Source organism: Solanum pennellii, chromosome 8 (genome assembly GCF_001406875.1).
Source record: "Solanum pennellii chromosome 8, SPENNV200".
Lineage (NCBI taxonomy): Eukaryota > Viridiplantae > Streptophyta > Magnoliopsida > Solanales > Solanaceae > Solanum > Solanum pennellii.
In genome coordinates, this window is record NC_028644.1 from 65,612,662 (window position 1) to 65,632,218 (window position 19,557).

Consider the following 19,557-nt stretch of genomic DNA (forward strand, 5'->3'; position numbering starts at 1 on the left):
CAAGTGGGGTTGAACCCAATCTGAAACCACACTAATTCTTGAGCTAGCTGGCAAAATTGTCCATCAAAGTCAAGGTCCATTATGTGAAGTCTATGAGGAGAACTATCGTAGTATATAATCATAAATCAAACACAATGTGATACAGAAATGTGACAGAAAGAAAGCACATTTAAAGGCCAATGAAGCTTCCGCATGAATTATGTTATTGACAAAATTCTTGTGTTTTCTGATGCAGACAAGACTAATAATTAGATTTACAAGGCTATTCTGAGATGTGTATCATGTACCTAAGTGCGTGACACTGGGAACTGCATTTTGCCAGATGAATGGTACTACTATACAACAATCTAAAAACACGCGGCACAATTGTAGGATAAAAGCTCAGCATTTCACAGGCTCCTTGGCCTTCCATGGCCAGTTTCTTTGCTGAGTAGAGAGATTTGTATGTTGACCTGATGCTAGCCTGATTTCCTTGGCCTTCTTCCTCTTGCCCGAAGAGCTTAAAGAACCCTCAACTAGAAAAACAGAAAGACTAGAGTTCGTCAGTTTCCACTTTTGAGGTATTGAGAGCCAAAATTCTTAAGGAAGACGTGAAAATAAATTTTCTACTAAAATTTAAGAAGCAGAAAACATCGAAAAAGAAAAACAACAAAAAATTCAGATTAAACTTCACAACATCACAAGTAGTGTACACAGTTCAGCCATGAAAAACATGTTTCTTAATAACTAATTCCGACTTTTAAACAGGAAACAAGTATCGTCTCTGAGGGACATACATAGGACTGTAGGAGCAAAAATTACACATGTGTTTCAATCAACATGGACATTATCAACATGAAATTGTGTTATCTTTTGTTGCATGCATAAAGTTTTAATGCAAATGATGATGTGTGGTGGTAAGACTCAAACACAAGACCTTTGCATGTTTTGTTACCATGATAAGAAATGGATTTTAGGCCTAACTCAACCCCAAAATCTAACTCATGAGGTAGGATTCGATCGACTGCAACAACAACTGTTTAACTCAAGATGAAGGTGGAAAAATGTCTTCCATACCTTGCCACTCCCAGACCACCTTACATTCACCTTTTACCATCTTCGGATATCTCTCTAGACGAGAATCTTCTTGAACCAGCTGCTCAACCTACAAAATATAGAGTAGTAATGTTGTAAAAGATAGAACCTTACAGTATTTTCTTCTTTTTTCTCAATCAAGAACATTACGCTAAAGCATTCCAACTAGGCATATGTCAAGTATGACGCATAGTACCATCCCTAAACCAAAAAAATGCAGGAGAAAAACCGCAAGAGAAGTGGGACATGAGCACCTTTTTCCATAACATTGGATCTTTTCTTTCCTTGGGCGATAGAAGATGATCACGTAACAGTGATGCCACCACCCAAGGTTCATGCTCGCCAGTCATACTTCTTGCACTCATTGCCTTCTCTTCAAGAACATCACAAGCCTATCATATCAAGAGAGATCAACAAATCCGAAAATCAACCCAACTGGCAAAAAATAAGACTAGTGACTTACATATCATGCAACTTGGGATGGACAGACTGTTTTTCTTAAATTTATCAGTTTTACTACTTTTTTTAAAAAAAAAAAATCTTTTTTCCTTTACCTGATAAGCACTCTAAGTCCCTATCTAAAGAGTTTCCACTCTGTCATAAATTCATTCTCTTGTTATGTTCGTGATGTCTACTTGATCAACTTCCATATAAAACTCAGAAGATCATTCTACTATTTGAGGCCTAACCATCTGAACTAGGGTGAACCACGAACCAGCTCAAAACTTGGGAATTTTGGGCGATCAAGAATGAATGCCTCCCAGGCTCAAGCGTAAAGAGACAAAATTAAGAGATCTAAACCTAATACTGTAACTTAGTCTACTGGGTAAGAAGAAGTTGCTTTAAAAGAAGCGGTATCATTATTCTTTATTAGTGTGTTCCTCAGACAACTTGAGCACACATCAACTAATACCAGGCAGATTGTCCAGTTCACAAGCATAGGTTGTCAAGACAATCCTGCCCACATGGTTGGAGCAAATAGCCTAACACCAACTACTTAGTTGAGTTTCAAACCTAGATCTTCAATTGCTACTCCCATGCCTCAACACAGGACGATCATCCTTAGAGATGAAGCATTGTCATTTTATAACAATTATAAAGAGTGCAGGTTCCTTAAATATTACACACACTTCTTTTATCCTCTAAATATCACATGAATCATGAGGAAATATATATAATAATGCATTTAACATCACAGCAGAATCGCAAGCATGCTTAAATTAATGGGGAGGCGGATATATAGTTAGTAGTAGTGAAACTTCATCTACAAATTCATGTATGCCTTATATTAACTATACTAAGAGAATATTATTTAACTAGATCAAAAAGCAATTTCCTTAAGTATCTATCTTATCAAAGGTGTGACATTATAGCAGAAGAAAAATAATAGATGCTCAAAGGTGTAAGATGAGAGAACATTAAGAGGTCAGGGTTAATATTTACAACTGTCTGAGAGGCTTATAATTGTTACCTAAGGCACATTTTCCCCTTAACCCAACAAGTGTAGGTCTATTGACTCGTTATATTTAAAGGAGGTGAATCCTAGCATATTCAAGCAGTATAGCCAGTACTAAATTGACACTGAAAGTAAACAATGTCACAGGATAGAATTTCCAAGGAAAGAAAACGATGTTACAAACCTCATTATATATCTGTTCCGCTTTAACTGACAAGTGGTACCTCCGACGGAATTTTAACAATGTGAAAACGCATCCCAGGAGCTGTAAAACCCAATATTGTCAACAAGGTTTAGACAGTCATAACATAAGCTTTCAAAGGCTGCTCTTACTGTGGAGTACCAATGCACAAGCTGGAACCAATAACAAAGCATGCTCAAGAATCCAGCGCTGGATGCGACAGGAGACTGGTGTATAATGTAGGACCAGCAAAGGTGGACACTTCAGCTCTTCAATTCTAGACAAAAGGTGAAAAAACATTAACGAAAAAGAATATGATATACTTTCATCTGCTTTCTATAAGTCACGGTTAATAAACCTGCAGAGCATACCCATGATCATTCAGTCTTGTCTCTAAAACGTTGCGAAGTGCCTCCATTGCTCTTTTCATGGCATGAGCATAAACAGCCTCACTCAATCCATACTCACCCATTATTTTAGATCCATTCACCTTTTCCCACATTTGGTTACCTTGAACCTAAAAGGCAAGTGTCAAACTTAAGGGAAATGTTACTGCAGTAGCTTTATAATACCTATCCAAAAAGTAGCTTTATAATACAAAGTCATTTGAGGATTTCTCTTTTTGAGTTTGTGCATATTAAGTGTGTGCATGATTGATAGAGAGAGAGTACACAAGATTAAAAAAAAACGCACCCAAACAGTGCCAGTGCCAGTGCATGAATATTGAGCATGTTCTTCACAAAGAAGACCTTCTACTAACTTTGACTGCACATATAATTACATTATAGTATAAGCATTCAAAACCCAAAATTTAATCAACACTAAAATGTAATAACCAAAACTAAGTAGGTGTGACTCACAAGCTTTTTAGCTGCTTCGTTTATATTTGAATCTTCAACACACAAGTTCCCAAGCCTCCGGTAGCCATGAGCACACTCTAATTTGCCCTCATGACATACTCCATTAAGTGGACAAGGCTCACAGAGGTCTATACCCAAGAGAAACCATTAAAGCCCAACACAGCTATTGATATCAAAGAACAACGAAAAAGTTGGAAGTAATTTAAGATGCCAGCACTGTAGAACATAGTGTTCCACAGTTCCATTTCTAAAAATGAAGAGGATCACACGATTTTGAGATGTTCTGAGAACGTGAAAATACAAACAGAAACACATAGAAATAACATATAGTAAACCACATCACTGATTAGGAATTCGCTACCAGTGTTCCACATACAAAAGAAGCTAACATCTAGCCACATTTTTGTTGAACTAGAATTCTGAACTTAACCTGAGGAATTTACCCTTCTATACTAATTATTACCCTGGTACAGATACAAGACTGACCAACATATATTCTAAATAGATATGCAGGATAGATATGCTCATAACTCATAAGCCAATTCCATCATTCTGAGTAATAAGCTTTTTAAAGCAAGAGCAAGTCATGAGCCAATCGAAAAACAGCCAGTTCAGTAATTAGTTTTTTCCCTGATTAAACTCTTATGATTTATGCTCCTCAATTTGAGAATTAGGTAAATTCGTGTAAGATAAAGAGCAAAAGCTTCCTCCTTTCTTAGTCTCCAAACGATTTAATGCTCCTGACTCTTAAACTTCCTTATTTAGCATATGACATAAGATAACATTAACATAGTTGTAAAAAAATCAATATGACATCGAAAACTTTACACTGAAAAGTTCAAATTATAAATAATTTGATAAACTCAAATGGTCAAATCCGTGAAAATTGTACAAGGAAGTACAGTAATTGTTAAAATCAGGCTTCACCCTAACTTATTGAAAGAAAAAACAGACTGTGAACAAGATGAACTTACCAGTGAGAGAATCGTCGAAACCGGAAATTCTGTCGCAGAAAGGTTTAGGTTGGCTATTGAGATAGGTGAAAACATAGTTGCAGGAAAATGCGACGGCGGAGGCAACAACGACGACGGCGATGAGCCTTGAAAACTCTGATTTAGAGGAAGGGAATAAGTTTGAGGAAGGTTGTAAAGGAATACTTCTGGATGATGTAGAAGGACGAGAAGAAGAAGAAGTTTTGTTTTTGGTGGGTTTAGGGTTAGGGCTTTGAGAAGATGGTCGTGTTCGAGGACTGGAAGCCATTGATGAACGCCATTCAAAGTTTAAACATTATATATTTATTAGTACATAATTTGAACTTTGCAATACATAATGTGTAGTTAGATTGCCGTTAAAAATAGTTTTCGCAATCGGCAGAAAATATTCGGGACAAGGTAAGAGTGATCGCAGATAAAAAAAAGGGAAATAAGATGGACATATTTAAATGTTGATGACTTCGTGTAAGAGATTGGACAATATGATATAATTTTGTATTGTTCGGAATATAACTCTAAATAAGAAAGAGTAAAGATTCATATTAAAATAAAAGATTAATAAATAATGGAGTTTGATTTATGTCATATTTTTTAAAGGTTTAGGTTTGTTACTATCTAGTCATAGTATTAGTCATAAATCTTATACATTTTGAACTTTTATGATATATTGTATTTCGATTACTATACTATTTTGTGATAAATTTTTTTAGACTTTGTTATGTTTTCTTTAGTTAAGTTTGATGAACTTGAGTTAAAAGTTTCGCGAAAAATAGCTTCTCTATCTTCATGAAATAATAGTAAAGTGTTTGTACAATATCTTTTGGCAAAAGTATTCATTACCCACTGAACTTGAATTTTTTTATTCGGTGTACACTTAAATTTTATTTTGTTTGAATTATCCCCGAACTTGTTTATTCATCCAACGCGTGCATCTTTTCTGTCCACCTGGCGTAGAAATTGAAATCACACTCTACTAGGCGCGTGAGGGAGTGATTATTTGCCACGTCATAAAGCTAAAACAGTAAAAAAATAATGTAAAATCTCTATTTTTTTAATGTAAACCGGCCGCAGACGACATCACCGTCGTCGTCGTCATCATTATCTAAGCCCATGGGCCAATTCTTTGTGTAGCAAAGTTGTTTCTCATCGTTGAAAATTGATAGGATTCCGATTCAACTGATTGAGCAAGGTGAGAGGAGATGGAGTGTTATGTGAGCCGGAATAAACCGTGTTGTTTTGCGGCGGAAAGGAGGTTAGAGTGAAGAATTGATTTTGCATTGGAAAGAGAGATGAGAAGAGGAGATACGATGGTTGGTGGTGGAGATTGACGGCGACCAAGAAAAGAGTTGGAATATGATATTTATTTTTTGCCATTTTAATTTATTTAGGCGGTTATTATTTATCCAGGTCGAAATTCACATCATCACTATTTTTGCCAGCTGACACGTGTGTGTAGTCACACTAGGAGCAGCAAACAAAAAGATATACGTGATAGTGAAATAAACAAATTTCAGAGGTAATTAAAAGAGAATATAATTTAAATATACATAAAATAAAAAGCTTCAAGTTCAGGGAGTGATGGATACGTTAGCCATATCATTTTTATGTGGTTATAGAATCATAAATTCAATTTATAATTATTAATTTCTTCGCATAACAATAAAATTAAAATATGACCATTTTTACGTTAATTTAACAATATGTTATCTACAAATCATCATTATATTAGGAGTCATGGCTAATTTTAAGTAATAATATGTAGGAGTGTGACAAAAAACGAAATGGTTGTATATTTGAATGACAGTCTATATTATTTGTTATTAGTAGGTAACTACTTGCATGTATCAAATATATTAGTTTTTTTTATTCTCAAGGTACATTCATCAAAGGTAACATCCCTGGTGAAAATAATTTTTCTTGTCTCTGGACACCATAAACGGTATCCTTTGACTCCAGAAGTAATTCCCATAAATAAAGTTTTCTTTGCTCTTGGGTCCAATTTTGACTCTCTTACATGATAATATGCAATTGAGCCAAATACATATAAAGAACCATAATTGTTTTATATTTTGTTACAATTAAGTTATTTGTTTAATTTATCTTTTATTTGAGATTAGAATTTTCTATATTAATATAATTTAATGCTTCAATTACATGTTTATTATGAATCAATTCATGTTTTTATTCTATTTTATTATAAAAATACAATATATTAGGATTTATTGTTCGAACTTGAGATTTTCAAGAGGAAGAAATATTGAGTATCAACTATTATGTTCAATATATTAAATTATTAATATTCGTCTCAGTTTCAATTTTGTCTTTTTATTCATTTCTTTGTAGACTATCAAAAGTATAAACTCGTGTTCATATTTTTAATTCAATTTAGTTTAATACTTAGAATCGTAAAAATAATTATAAATATTTTTATAATTCATAGATTATCAAAACTAAAAAATATTAATTCGTGTTTATATTTTTAATTCACCAATATTTTAAATTGTGAAAATAATTATAATTATTTTTGTAGTTGAAATAATTTTATTTATATAGTAATATAAAAGGATGCAATATGAGATTCAAATTTAGTCGAGGCTTATAAGATTTAAATTTAGCTGAGGCTTCCGATACGAGTAGGATATCAAATAACCCTCGATTTTCTCAGCTTCTCCTACATCTTTGTCGCGATTCTCCGGCGAAAACTCTAGTTGAATCTTGATCATCCAAGCAGCCGCTCGGCGATCGGAATCCTAAACTATTCCGGAAGTTCAACGGTGATCGGTATCCCCAAATCTCATCATTTTGTATTTAAATTTATTTGTAATTAATTAGCTCTATATTTTTCAGAATATATGTGATGGCTAATTATTCAATATTTATGGGAACTATTATGAACAGGACTCAAAGTTCTAGGGTTGAAATTGAGGGTTAGCTAGCCTATAACTAATTTATCTGCCAAAGTTAAGTCTTTTTTCATTGGTTCACCAGGGTATAGGTTCTTTTACTATTTTCTTTGTTAGATTGCCTTAAATATGGTTGAATTCCTTGGAGGAAATGGAAGTAACCAGTGGAAAAAAAGCTGATGTGGGTGAAAGCTAACCCGGATTTCACCATAATCAAAAATAAAAATAAAAATGATCGATGAATCAAATGTTCGCGGAAATATAGGATTAATGCATATATGAAGTGATTTTACAGAAAAGTTTAGTTCTCGCTCTTGTTGATTTTAAAGTCTAGATAAAAGTCGAAATCTTTTTGAGGTTCTGAATCCGAGGATTTAATACTAGAATAACAAGATCCTCTCTTTTGGTCTTTGGATGTCAAAGTAGGATCATGAGAGCCTAAAGTATATTTTGACATTTTTGCATTTACATGTCAATGAAGTATGTCTAAATCTGAGTATATGCTAAATATAACCAAAGAAAATAGCTCACATTGCCTAAAATCTGAGTTAGATCGCATATGTATTCCAAGTCAAGTTTATTGTTGTCGCTGTCTAAATTATACGGGCCCTACTCAAGTTGAAAAATAATGAGTAGGTTATGTACTAAATTTATACTTTTACCTATAATCATAACCGATGTTGTTCCTGTCCCCCATGAAGTCCTTGGTAAATGGCAATTTGATGCTTTCAAGCACATTGTTCGTGCTTGATTTCCGAACTGAGTGTGTTGAAAAAGAGAAGGGGATTCTCTGAGATGGTAAACTATATAACATTCTTGGATATCCACTGATGCAGCAATTATAATTTATCATGGACAACCTTGTCATATTTTAAAGAACTTCCCAACTTTTTGAAATGGTAGGTTACATTAATATGCATGCTATTAAGAAGTCTGGGAAAAAACATCTTCATTTTTAGAGCATATAGAGAGAAACCATGTATTGCTCGTGTACACTCTTCTCTATTTAGCTCTCACTAATAAGTCTGTTGCAAAATAAACTACTAGTTGTACTTATATCCCCTGTTTCCTTTTTTGAAATAAACCAAAACTACTTGTTATACCGTATTTGATCATCTGCTGCTGATGCCTAGTCTGGTCATAAGCTTTTGATGTATTTATTGGCACTAAATTCTGTTCCAGTCCATTACAGAGTAATTGTTCGTGCTTTACTGAAGCAACTTGTGGAGTTTTTGACTTTCTAGGAAACCTGGATAAGGCAACAGTGAGGGCTGTGGTCATCAATCATAATTTATTATACACATCATATGGTCTGACAATCATTATTTTGAAACTGGCTTAATACACCCTTATTTAGCTTAGCTCTTTGTCCTATTGTTTCCTGTTAATTGCTCAATTTATTTATTACACTCATCATATGGTCTGGAAATTCTTATTTTGATAACTGGGCTTTAAATCTGCACTGCAGCCATTCTGGTGTATGATTTGGGCAAGATGGCGGACATGCCAGGTTATTTCAGAACATGCTTTCAGACAGGGAGGCTTGCTTGTTTGGCAATGTTAGTGTCTGGAGGGATTGTATTGCAAATACTGGTCCGCCCCATTGTCCTTTCATATCCTATGAATTATAGGAACTTTTTCTGTATCTCGTTGTAATCATTTTTCGTGATTTGACTTTCCTTTTATGGTTTTGTAGGCATGTGCTTTGTATAATAACTGGTGGCCAATGTTGACAGGTGGGTTAAAAGCATAAATCTTGAATTAAATAGAAAATCATATCATGTGTGCTCGATGATCCCTTTGCTCTTACTCCCAGTCACCCCCTTGTGCAAATTTAAACTAGATTGTTCATTTACTCTTACTTCCGGTCATCCCCTTATGCAAAATTAGAAAACTCAGTGCTAATGTATGCATAAAAGGATTCAATTGTGTTAGAAAGACTTTTACTGCTTTTTAAGTTGGGTTGGGTTATTTATTACAATTACATAATTTTGTGCTAGTCTTGGAGACCATGAATATTTAGAAGGCATAAGACGTGTTTTCTCATATTGACAAATCTTTTGTTATATTTGAGATTGTCGGAAATGCTGTATCTATCATGGATCCTGACTATTGTTGGTATTTCTTGCTGTAGTTATAATGTATGTCACTCTGCCTATGCCTTTGATGTTCTTTGCCGGTTCAGATACTTCCAGTCTCTACACCGAATCTGGAAGCTGGTGAGCCTTGTTTTCTTATGCACATAATACTATGATACTTATTCTCAAGCATCAGGCCTCATATTTGATTTCAAACGACATGTATAACAGTTGGCTAAATGCAACTAAGTTCTTGACTGGAGCATCCACCGTTGGCAGCATTGCAATTCCGATCATCTTAAAACATGCTGGTGTAATTGGTTGGGGAGCCATGGCATTGGAGCTTTCATCCTTTTTCGTTTTTGTACTGTCCATCTTGTGTTATCTTGGGATGAACGAAGACGATGGCTACAGTATGTTCTGAGATTGGCATTCTGCTTCCTGCTTTGTTTGTGTTCAACAGAATATCAAGCCTCAACTTTGCATACTCGGCGACCATGCCTCTTGTTGTTATGTTTTGTAGATAGAAACATTGTTATCTGTAAATTCTTGGCTGTTATAAGTCAAACATATCCCATGCGTGCTGTGCTGCATTTGATTATTTATATTTCTTGCAGGATGAATTCATTTTTATTGATTGAAATTTCATTTGTGTAATTGGAGAATGAAAGAAATGTCCCAATTTGTGAGAAGCATTTCATGATTAAACAGAACTTATTGATGCTATAATTCAAGTAAATATAGTCCATACTAGTAAACAACCTTCACAACATTTTGTTTTCGAAAAATTGATAAGTTATAAGGCGGAACGAGTTCACCATAAAAAAAGACTCGGTATTCAGGCTAACCAACCGTTGGTGTAGTACGTAGTGCGTTTAGCACCCCTCGGTTAAACAAATGACTCTGAAACAAATAAAGCACGTCTCATTTAAACAAATGACTCTGAAACAAACAAGAAGGTGAGACCGCACTTCTACTTACTTTTGGGAAGAAATTCTAGACATCTTAAACACCGGATCTTTGAAAGGATTCTTATTTGATAGGAGGGCATAGGCATTAGAGGATTTGATTCCACTTACATCAGTGCATGTAATACGAAATCATGAAAAAAGTTTGACTAGGATTAGTGAAAATATATTATGTGATCTTTTAAACAAGTGAGTCTACCTAAAAGTATCTACAACTTTCAACTAATTATTTTTCTTCACTTTTAACCGTTCATTATTTTAAAAATAGATTTCGATTTTTCCTGTCACTTTTAATAAATACGGAAAAAATAAAAAAAATAATTTATGTTTTATTTTTAGTATTAAATTAATTATTCATTCTTCAAATAAGGATATTATAGTAAAATAGTTCTATTAACCAACAAGAATTATAGTGAAGTACTTAGTACTCTTTCCTCATCCAAAGTCTCGGATTCGAGTTTCTCTAGATATGGAATCATCTATGTCAATTCAAATGCGATAATTAAAATAAACTATCCTCTTTAAGCAAACATCCTCCTTAATTAAATATCTCGATTCGACTTCAAACATGACAATTAAAAATAAAGCTCAAGCAAACATTGTCAGACGTCTCGGTTGGAGTTTGCCAAATTCAAATGTGAGTAAACAGAGTAAAAGGCATAATCACAAAATAAAAGGAGCAAATAAAAGAATAGCAAACTAGAAAGAAGTATAAACTCCATTGAAGACAGAGTGTTCTCTGGTTGAAGCTCAATTCAGTTTCCAGAACCAAAAAAAGCAAAAAGATGAACGAAAAGCAGCAATCACTTCTCCTCGAATCCGCCGCTCGTTTTCCTCCTCCCAAAGGTATTATTATAATGATTCACACATTGAATTTTCCGAGATCTCCTTCAAAAACTCCAATATTATTATTCCCAATTTGACTTCTTTTTTAAAAAAATCATTACTTTACTGTAAAAAGACAAATTGTTTAGTATTGAAATGAAGTGGGTCTGAATAAATCAGAATGGATGCAGAAGATTTATATAATTAGCGTTAGCTAATTTGGGATTGAGGCGTAATTGATTGATTGTTGACTGATTTCATATTGAATTTATGAATCAAATGGGACCAAGTGGGTGTAGAAATGCAAATGATTCATAAAAAAAAAGACCCAACTAGTTTTGGATCGAGATGTAGTTGATTGATTGTTGATATGTATTCTAAAAAAATGTATGAGCTAAATGAATCCAAGAAGGTGTAGAAATGGAAATGATGCATAAAAAAAGAGATCCAACTAGTTTTGGATCGAGATGTCGATGATTGATTGTTGATTGGTTTTCTTGTAAAATGTATCAGCTTAAATGAGTTCAAGTGGGTGTAGAAATGTTAAATGATTCATAAAAGTACAGACTCAACTAGTTTTGTATCGAGATGTAGTTGATTGGTTTTCTTGGACAATGTATGAGCCAAATGAGTCCAAGTGGGTGTAGAAACGCAAATGATTCATAAAAAAACAGACTCAACTAGTTTTGGATTGAGATGTGGTTGATTGATTGTTGATTTGTTTTCTTGGAAAATGTATGAACAGGGGTGAAGCTATCGTACGGGACAGCTGGGTTTCGAGCTGATGCATCGTTGTTGGAATCAACGGTGTTCAGAGTGGGGATATTGGCGGCGTTAAGGTCGTTGAAGACTGGATCAGTTATAGGTTTGATGATCACTGCATCCCACAATCAAGTATCAGACAATGGAGTCAAAGTGGCTGATCCAAGTGGTGGAATGTTGACTCAGGATTGGGAGCCTTTTGCTGATGCCATTGCTAATGCCCCTGATCCCCATTCCCTCCTTCAGGTTCCAATGTTTTCTTTTTTAACATACATACACCAGTTTTGTGGTTTTAAAACTTTTTGAAAAATGGAAAAGAAAAAACTACAATCATTTTTCTTATATACTTATAATCATTCGAGTGGAAAAAATGTATGTTAATATGATAAATCTGGATACTTTTGAAGTTTCCTATGATTATGAAATGGGCTGGAATAGAGCACAACGGGTACAAGTTGTTTGCAATTGAAACATTATCTATGGTTACTGTTATAGTATACTGTTTAGGAAAAAGTGGATTACTTTACAAAAATTAAGATGGCTGCTGGAAATAAGGCTAGATAGAGGGATTGAGAGATATGGAAAATTTTTGGGTGAAAGTGTTGCTGAGAAAGGAAAGTAGGGGAAAATTCAACTGAAAGTGAAGAAAGAGATAATAAAATGAAGTTAGAATCTTTCGAATAAATTCTTGATTAAACTAATGGACAGAAGAACCGTGTAGAGAAACTTTGACTTGCTACAGGTGCAGTGGTCGAGAAGTTCAATACTTTCTTTATCGAGAAAATGTCCTTGCTTGTACATCTCTTTTGTTCAAGGTAGGGTTGGTGTTCAGTCTACTTCTAAATCAGTACTCATATGCCATGGCGTTGCATAATGGGCATTGGGCACAACTCATTTAAGTAGTTTAAGTTAGTAAAGTATATTATCACTATAGGGAAAAACTCATGTTCTCTCAGCCCCTTAATGATCACAATTTCCTATGATGGGTGATGGGGTGTATTAGTTCGATGGTTATCCTTTCACCTCTTCTGATAATCTTCTTAAAGTCATAGCTAGCACATGCCACTTGAACAAAAGTAGAAGAACAGAAACGAGTAAATAAGTATTCAAAGAAGAGTATAACTGGCAAGATGAAACAAATGTTGGACTTTCTTGTAATTGGTTTTTGTAATTTTTCTATTGGTTGAACTTCCCATAATTAGTATTGAAAAGGTGGAAAGAGGGTTCCTTTTTCTAGATTATTGGAAGTTCAACATTATTATAATGTGATTCTGGACTGTTGCTATTGATTGAGACTCCAATCTGTAGTTATAGTTGCACTGCATGACTGAGTTACTTTTGTGCTTATAATGATTTTTAGTGATGATGATAGAGTAGTTTGACATTAGCAGAGCTCATAAAAATTTGATGTTATCTTCTCTGTTTTGCGCTTCTTCCTGTAGTCCATTGCGTCAAGTAATGGATTAGTATTCTGTCAATTAGCTAGGTTCTGATTCATAATATCTTGTCTGGAAACAGCTAATAACTGAATTTGCAAAGGAAGAAGATATTGTCTTTGAAGGAAGACAACCACCGGAGGTGTTATTAGGAAGAGACACAAGGCCTAGTGGAGAGGCTCTCCTTGACGCTGCCAAACAAGTATGTCTTTTGTGTAGCTTCCATGGGCTTTCTTCACTTTTCTTTAGTCAGTCTATCTGCTTTACTGCAGTTAAATTGAGGTGGAACACAGACTGCTATAGGCTCTGGCCTCGTGCATCATATTGTTATACACTCAGTTATTTTCTTATTAATTTTATCTGTTGGCTGGCAAGATGATTCTGTAGAAAAAAAAATTTGGCGTATTTCTGTTCTCTATGTTAGGATTGATATTTCTCCTCCTTTTCCTTGTCTTTTAATGATTATGCCTCCTGTTGGCCTTCCATTTTATGCATAAACTTGCAGAATACAACTGCCAAAAGAGCTTTAAGTTAGGTAGAACAATATGATTTGCAATTCAGTTGCACTTACCAGTACTAAATATCAATTGAAAGGGAATAACTTCAATTGTTGGAGCAATTGGAACTGACATGGGAGTAGTTACAACACCACAATTGCATTGGATGGTTCGAGCAAGAAATAGAGGCATCGAGGCATCTGAATCTAGTTATTTTCATCAACTTTCAAGCTCTTTCAGGTCAGTTTGAGTCGACTGTTTATTGAAGCCTTTAAATTTAGTTGATATATTTTGATAGAAATGCTACCAACTTCTTTAGGTGTTTGATGGATTTGAAGCCTGAGGGAATCAGGAAAAATGGTGATGATAATGCATTGGTGGTGGACGGGGCAGATGGTGTTGGTGGTGAAAAGCTTGAACATTTCAAGAAGATGTTGACTGGGTTGTGCATTGAAGTTCGTAACCGGGGAGAAGGTATGCTTAATGAAGGTGTTGGTGCTGACTATGTGCAAAAAGAGAAGGTTGCTCCACGTGGATTTGGTCCTGCTGATGCTGGCTTAAGGTGACACATCTTGTTATTCTTTTATAGAATAACTTTTGTTGAACAATGTCTAATCACAGTGTTTGGCTATCTAGTGAGCCTAGTTCTATTTAACTGTAACATGACAGTCACTAATTTAATTTTCATTTGGATGGAAGTTTAGTAATATGAACCTATTTTACCTATCCAAGAATATAGGAGTAGTGTGGACCTACTGTCTAGATATAAACCAGAAAGAGGAAATCTGAATACATCCTATGTGATTTCTCCCACTGGTGAGTGGTGATGATGATTTGGTTTAACTTGTTTTCATCATATGGATTTGTTAAGATCCTTTTTATACCTATGTTGTTGCACTTCTGTTGTCTTCCTTGGCCTTATTTAGGATGCTATATTTGCATAGGAGTTGCTAACCTGATAAGGCCTCTTAGATTGTACTCTGTTGCAATTTCCAACTCGATGGAAATTCGATCAATACTATTGTATTTCTTGCTAAATTACTGTAGCAATTGTTTCCAAGAAACACAACTTTAATGAAGATCTTCATTAAGAAGATTCTTATCTTATACTCATATCTAGTCACAGTGGATACAGGTTATGGTTAGCATCATTTGTTGATATGGTAATCTTACTGTTTCTCGAATACTTGTTAAAATCCTCATTTTCCATAGTAGAGAAGCGGAAATTGATTACTTTAATGCTCCTAGTGGTTCAGGTGTGCCAGTTTGGACGGGGATGCTGATCGACTAGTCTATTTTTCAGTTATATTGAATGAAAGTAACAAGATTGAACTCGTTGATGGAGACAAGATATTGTCTTTGTTTGCCTTATTTATCAAGGAGCAATTAAGTATTTTGAACGACGGTGAAAGCAAAAAAGATAATGACTCTTACCAAGCACATTTAGGTGTTGTACAGACAGCTTATGCGAACGGAGCATCAACTGATTACCTTAAAGAGATGGGTCTAGAAGTTGTGCTCACTCCAACAGGAGTCAAATACTTGCATGAAAAAGCTGCTGAATTTGATATTGGCATATATTTTGAGGCAAATGGGCATGGAACTATCTTGTTTTCAGAAGCTTATCTATGCCGGTTGGAGTCTACTCACAAGACACTTTTATCAACATCAGAAGGTCTAAGCTAATCTCCTTTGTTACTGTGATGGCCCTTAACTACCTTTATCTAAACACCTATTTTATCTAAACTTATTTTAGGTTCAGCAAAACAGAAGGCTGCTTCAAGACTTTTGGCTGTCAGTCAGTTGATTAATCAGGCCGTGGGAGATGCTTTAAGTGGACTTCTTCTAGTGGAGGTTATCTTGCAATACATGGGATGGTCCATATGTAGATGGAATGAGCTTTATCATGATCTACCTAGCAGACAATTAAAGGTCAGATTCTTCTACCTTTGCATTCGAGTTACAAGAATTCAAATCCATCATTAGGGACTTTAATTACTGTTTTAATACCGTTGATATTCTGATTGCTGTTGTTCCTATTGGCATAGATCCATAGACTTAGAAATTCGCTGTTGTTCTCTGTCAACTAGCATGATGGTGCAGTACTACTGATTACTAATCAGCGTGTGACGAACTGCCCATAAACAAACACTGGATTCCAATGTTGATGAGACTTCTGTATCAGATATTTAGTTGTGTAGTATAACATATTAATTTTGTTTTGGCTTCAAGTATAGTTTTCTTTTCTCTCATGTCCCTTGTTCAGATCATGAGGTATGCACAAGACATGTGAATTCTTTGAAAACAGTTACAGAATTACCCTCATTTTGTTCATGGCTAATGGATTGAACCCCATATGTTTCATTTTCTTAATAGAAATAGAAATAGTCATTAATGCAATAAATGAGTAAACAGTCAAGTCACTGTTTTAACTTTTATCTATCATCCACTTGGGCTAAATCAAAAGCTAAGGAGAGAGTAAAGAAAGAAGGTTAAAATACAGAACTAATAGCTAAAAAGAAGGGTAAGAAGAACACATAAATTCAGCTAATCCAGTAGCTCAAGTGCATTTCATCACATTCAGAATTAAATAAACCAATAGACACAGGTTAGGCTGTGAAAAAGGCAGTGATGTCTCAAAACTACAAAGTTTCTCTTTTTTCCGCCCGTTCCTCATCAATTTATAATTGTTGGGAGGGACTCGGGGTGGGACATGCACTATCCGTTGTATGTGAGCTTGAATGGGTCTGTTTGTAGGTAGTTCATCTTATTATAAGGAAATTTCACTTTGAAAGTAAGTGCTTCAATTCCAAGATCCTCGTATTTTCAGGTAAAGGTTGGCGACAGAACTGCAGTTGTCACAGCTAATGCAGAGACTGTGGCTGTTCAGCCTGTTGGTATTCAAGAAGCCATTAATACTGAAATAGGTAATTCACATCAACTTACTTACCATGGTGAATTTACAAATTTGTGATTAGTTTTTGTTCTAATAGAAGGAGATGTAAGTGTGTCTCTCCCTTGCTTCCCCCGCTCGTGGTTGTAGCAGGAATGTTTAGTTTCTATGTTTTCCAGTTGCACAAAATTCATGTTGCAGCCTCCATAAACAAATGTTGAACTTCAATTTTCAGCCAAGAAAAGTTAAAAAGAACCCACAACTTGTCTAGCTGCTTATTTCTTATGGCCCCCTATATATACATCCATTGCTTAATCATGTGTTACAAGTGCCTTATCTTGATCAAATATGTCAACATGTGCAAATTTTTGTCATTGAATGCTCTCTAATTAGCTATTAAACCCGTATTTCTTAATTTTCTTTTTATCCAGCAAAATATCCCCGAGGACGATGTTTCATTAGACCTTCTGGGACTGAGGATGTTGTAAGAGTATATGCTGAAGCAACCACCCAGGATGCTGCAGATGCACTAGCCTCTTCAGTTGCAAGACTTGTGGATCAGTATCTCGGTTCTGGCTCTGCTTGATTAAACTCACTAACAAAATCGTACTCCGAATTTTGATAATATTTTAACTGCTTTTTAACAGATAAAATGCTGAACTATCTGATAAACGATCATCGTTTTCTATCTGCTTTGGGTGTTAGTGGGATAACGTTTATGGTCCTCGACCTCTCTCTTGTAGAGTTGTTGAAAAATATTTGGAAACATATTATAGTTAATAATTATATGCTTTTAAGCATTTTTTTGAAAAATACTTTTGATAATTATTGCATCTTCATTTTTATGTATTTTGCTCAGATTTTGTATTTCCATTTTCCATTTCTAATTGAATTTATGTTGCTCAGATTTTGTATTTCCATTTTCCATTTCTAATTGAAGTTCAAACATAGTGTACCTCCATTTCAATTCATGTGGCACAATTTGACTTTTAATATTTTTTTAAAGGGAAACTTCTTAGAATTATGGGCTTAAAATGTCATAATATTTGTGTGGATATAAAAACTTAGAATGAAAAAGTTTCTAAACATTATATTGTGTCATCCTTTTCGGAACGGACTAATAAGGTGACATAAAATGATAGAAAGGGAGTACTAATATTGAACTTGAATTGACAACATGGACCATGATGACACAAAAGCTTGAAATCATTGATTCAAGTTAATCGTGTAGTTCACTTTAAACGTAAAGAATGCAAAGTTACCACATCAAGTCGATCATTGTTACATATCGAGAAGATTCATATTTCTCAGAGTGTCTGAGTTTATTTATGACACAAAACAACTTACAGTATAGGTCTAGCATATCGATACATTCGAGAAAACTCAGAGGTGCAGTACCTGGTTTTTCAATTACACCTTGTAACACTTGCAATATGAATCTGCCTACTACCAAGGCAAATAATAACCTTATAAACTATAGAGATATCAGCATTAAGAGAAGACACAACAGTAAGCACTCAATTCTTTCCCTTCTTTCTATTTCTCAAAACACACAGTTAGAGGAGGCCTTCCCAGTCTAATGGTGTCCAAAAAGCATCAATCTTATCAATAAAGTACACCCACAAATGAAACTACATATCATGTGTTTTCAATTTTACCAGATGTGGAATAACATTCGCCCCTTCATAGTGGAGCTGTCTTGGATAACCTATTTCTTACCAGTCAATCTTCTAACGGAAGGAGAAGATAAATGACCATTTGTACCTAAATGGTTCTGAAGAGTCACTAAAATTGTATGTTTTATAGTAACACATCAATAACCAAAGCATTCAAGCATGTGCAAACACAGTGAAATCAATGAGATATAGCAAGTTATTCGCCAGACTTAAAACTTCACAGCAAAAAGAACCTCTTGGAAAACCATGACAACCTTGGAAAGCTTCAATTCCGTTGCAAAATACCTTTTTAGAGTATTTCGTAGAGTTATTATCACGTTTACAACAGAAAATTTGCAAAACACTCGAGACTCTTATCACTGGCAAAAGTATCTTGAGACTTCACAAACACTAACCATGAAAAATACTCAAATGGGCAAGCACCAAGAATAGCTATAAACTTGAAAGGATGCATCAAAATAGAACACATTTGCAATTGACTGCACCCACATTTCTTCGTCTAACCGTCAAAAGAAACTTTGCCATACTTCTTGAAACAATACAGACAGGAAAGAAGAGGATACCCTTTTGTTTACAGATTAGAAAGATCTCTTTTTTCTTGATTCTTAAGAACACAACGGGCCGTTGCCCTTCAAATCAAACAAACAAAGAAGGTAACCCCGTTGCGTTCTTATCTTTCCAGGTTCACAACTCATTTCATTCAATTACTACAGACCTATTAAACTTTAAACTAATCACAGACTTTCCACAGAGACTGTCCATTGAAATTGCTTATAAGATCATACTGCTATAAAACTGAAACTAGTTAGCATTTGTCTTGTCCTTCAGTTCTTCCTAGTCATAGGATCATAGCTAACACACATTAGTAGCCTCAATAAGAATATCAACCATGCCTAAGTTATAACAACATATCCATATACTCAGAGTCTAGGGAGTGTAGAGACGTAGTCGTTACC

General features: G+C 34.8%; 3 protein-coding genes across 3 annotated transcripts; 2 read left to right on the forward strand and 1 right to left on the reverse strand.

Moving 5' to 3' along the window:
* Nucleotides 1-113: 113 nt before the first annotated feature.
* Nucleotides 114-4,831, reverse strand: LOC107027127. Its single transcript, XM_015228303.2, has 9 exons — nt 4,546-4,831; nt 3,572-3,699; nt 3,405-3,476; nt 3,083-3,228; nt 2,874-2,988; nt 2,715-2,795; nt 1,329-1,466; nt 1,057-1,144; nt 114-515 (listed from the first exon to the last, which is right to left on the reverse strand). The coding sequence occupies exons 1-9, from the start codon at nt 4,829-4,831 to the stop codon at nt 382-384; spliced, it is 1,188 nt and encodes a 395-aa protein (XP_015083789.1). The 3' UTR covers nt 114-381.
* Nucleotides 4,832-7,148: 2,317 nt separating this feature from the next.
* On the forward strand, nt 7,149-10,236 carry LOC107026964 (vacuolar protein sorting-associated protein 55 homolog). Its single transcript, XM_015228112.2, has 5 exons — nt 7,149-7,344; nt 8,935-9,059; nt 9,163-9,202; nt 9,601-9,685; nt 9,776-10,236. Exons 2-5 carry the CDS (start codon nt 8,961-8,963, stop codon nt 9,966-9,968), a joined length of 417 nt encoding a protein of 138 aa, XP_015083598.1. The 5' UTR covers nt 7,149-7,344; nt 8,935-8,960; the 3' UTR covers nt 9,969-10,236.
* An 872-nt stretch (nt 10,237-11,108) lies between these two features.
* On the forward strand, nt 11,109-17,828 carry LOC107029025 (phosphoacetylglucosamine mutase). Its single transcript, XM_015230311.2, has 9 exons — nt 11,109-11,358; nt 12,083-12,345; nt 13,618-13,737; nt 14,130-14,272; nt 14,352-14,594; nt 15,289-15,707; nt 15,789-15,964; nt 16,863-16,959; nt 17,357-17,828. Exons 1-9 carry the CDS (start codon nt 11,298-11,300, stop codon nt 17,509-17,511), a joined length of 1,677 nt encoding a protein of 558 aa, XP_015085797.1. The 5' UTR covers nt 11,109-11,297; the 3' UTR covers nt 17,512-17,828.
* The last annotated feature ends 1,729 nt before the right edge of the window (nt 17,829-19,557 follow it).

Coding starts and splice junctions, on each gene's coding strand:
- LOC107026964 (XM_015228112.2), top strand. CDS start 8,961: ATGGCGGACATGCCAGGTTATTTCAGAACATGCTTTCAGACAGGGAGG. Junction 9,060..9,162: donor GGATTGTATTGCAAATACTG/GTCCGCCCCATT, acceptor ATGGTTTTGTAG/GCATGTGCTTTGTATAATAA. Junction 9,686..9,775: donor TACACCGAATCTGGAAGCTG/GTGAGCCTTGTT, acceptor CATGTATAACAG/TTGGCTAAATGCAACTAAGT.
- LOC107029025 (XM_015230311.2), top strand. CDS start 11,298: ATGAACGAAAAGCAGCAATCACTTCTCCTCGAATCCGCCGCTCGTTTT. Junction 12,346..13,617: donor ATCCCCATTCCCTCCTTCAG/GTTCCAATGTTT, acceptor GTCTGGAAACAG/CTAATAACTGAATTTGCAAA. Junction 15,708..15,788: donor ACTTTTATCAACATCAGAAG/GTCTAAGCTAAT, acceptor AACTTATTTTAG/GTTCAGCAAAACAGAAGGCT.
- LOC107027127 (XM_015228303.2), bottom strand. CDS start 4,831: ATGGCTTCCAGTCCTCGAACACGACCATCTTCTCAAAGCCCTAACCCT. Junction 2,989..3,082: donor ACAAGACTGAATGATCATGG/GTATGCTCTGCA, acceptor CCTTTTGTCTAG/AATTGAAGAGCTGAAGTGTC. Junction 1,467..2,714: donor CGGAACAGATATATAATGAG/GTTTGTAACATC, acceptor TTGATATGATAG/GCTTGTGATGTTCTTGAAGA.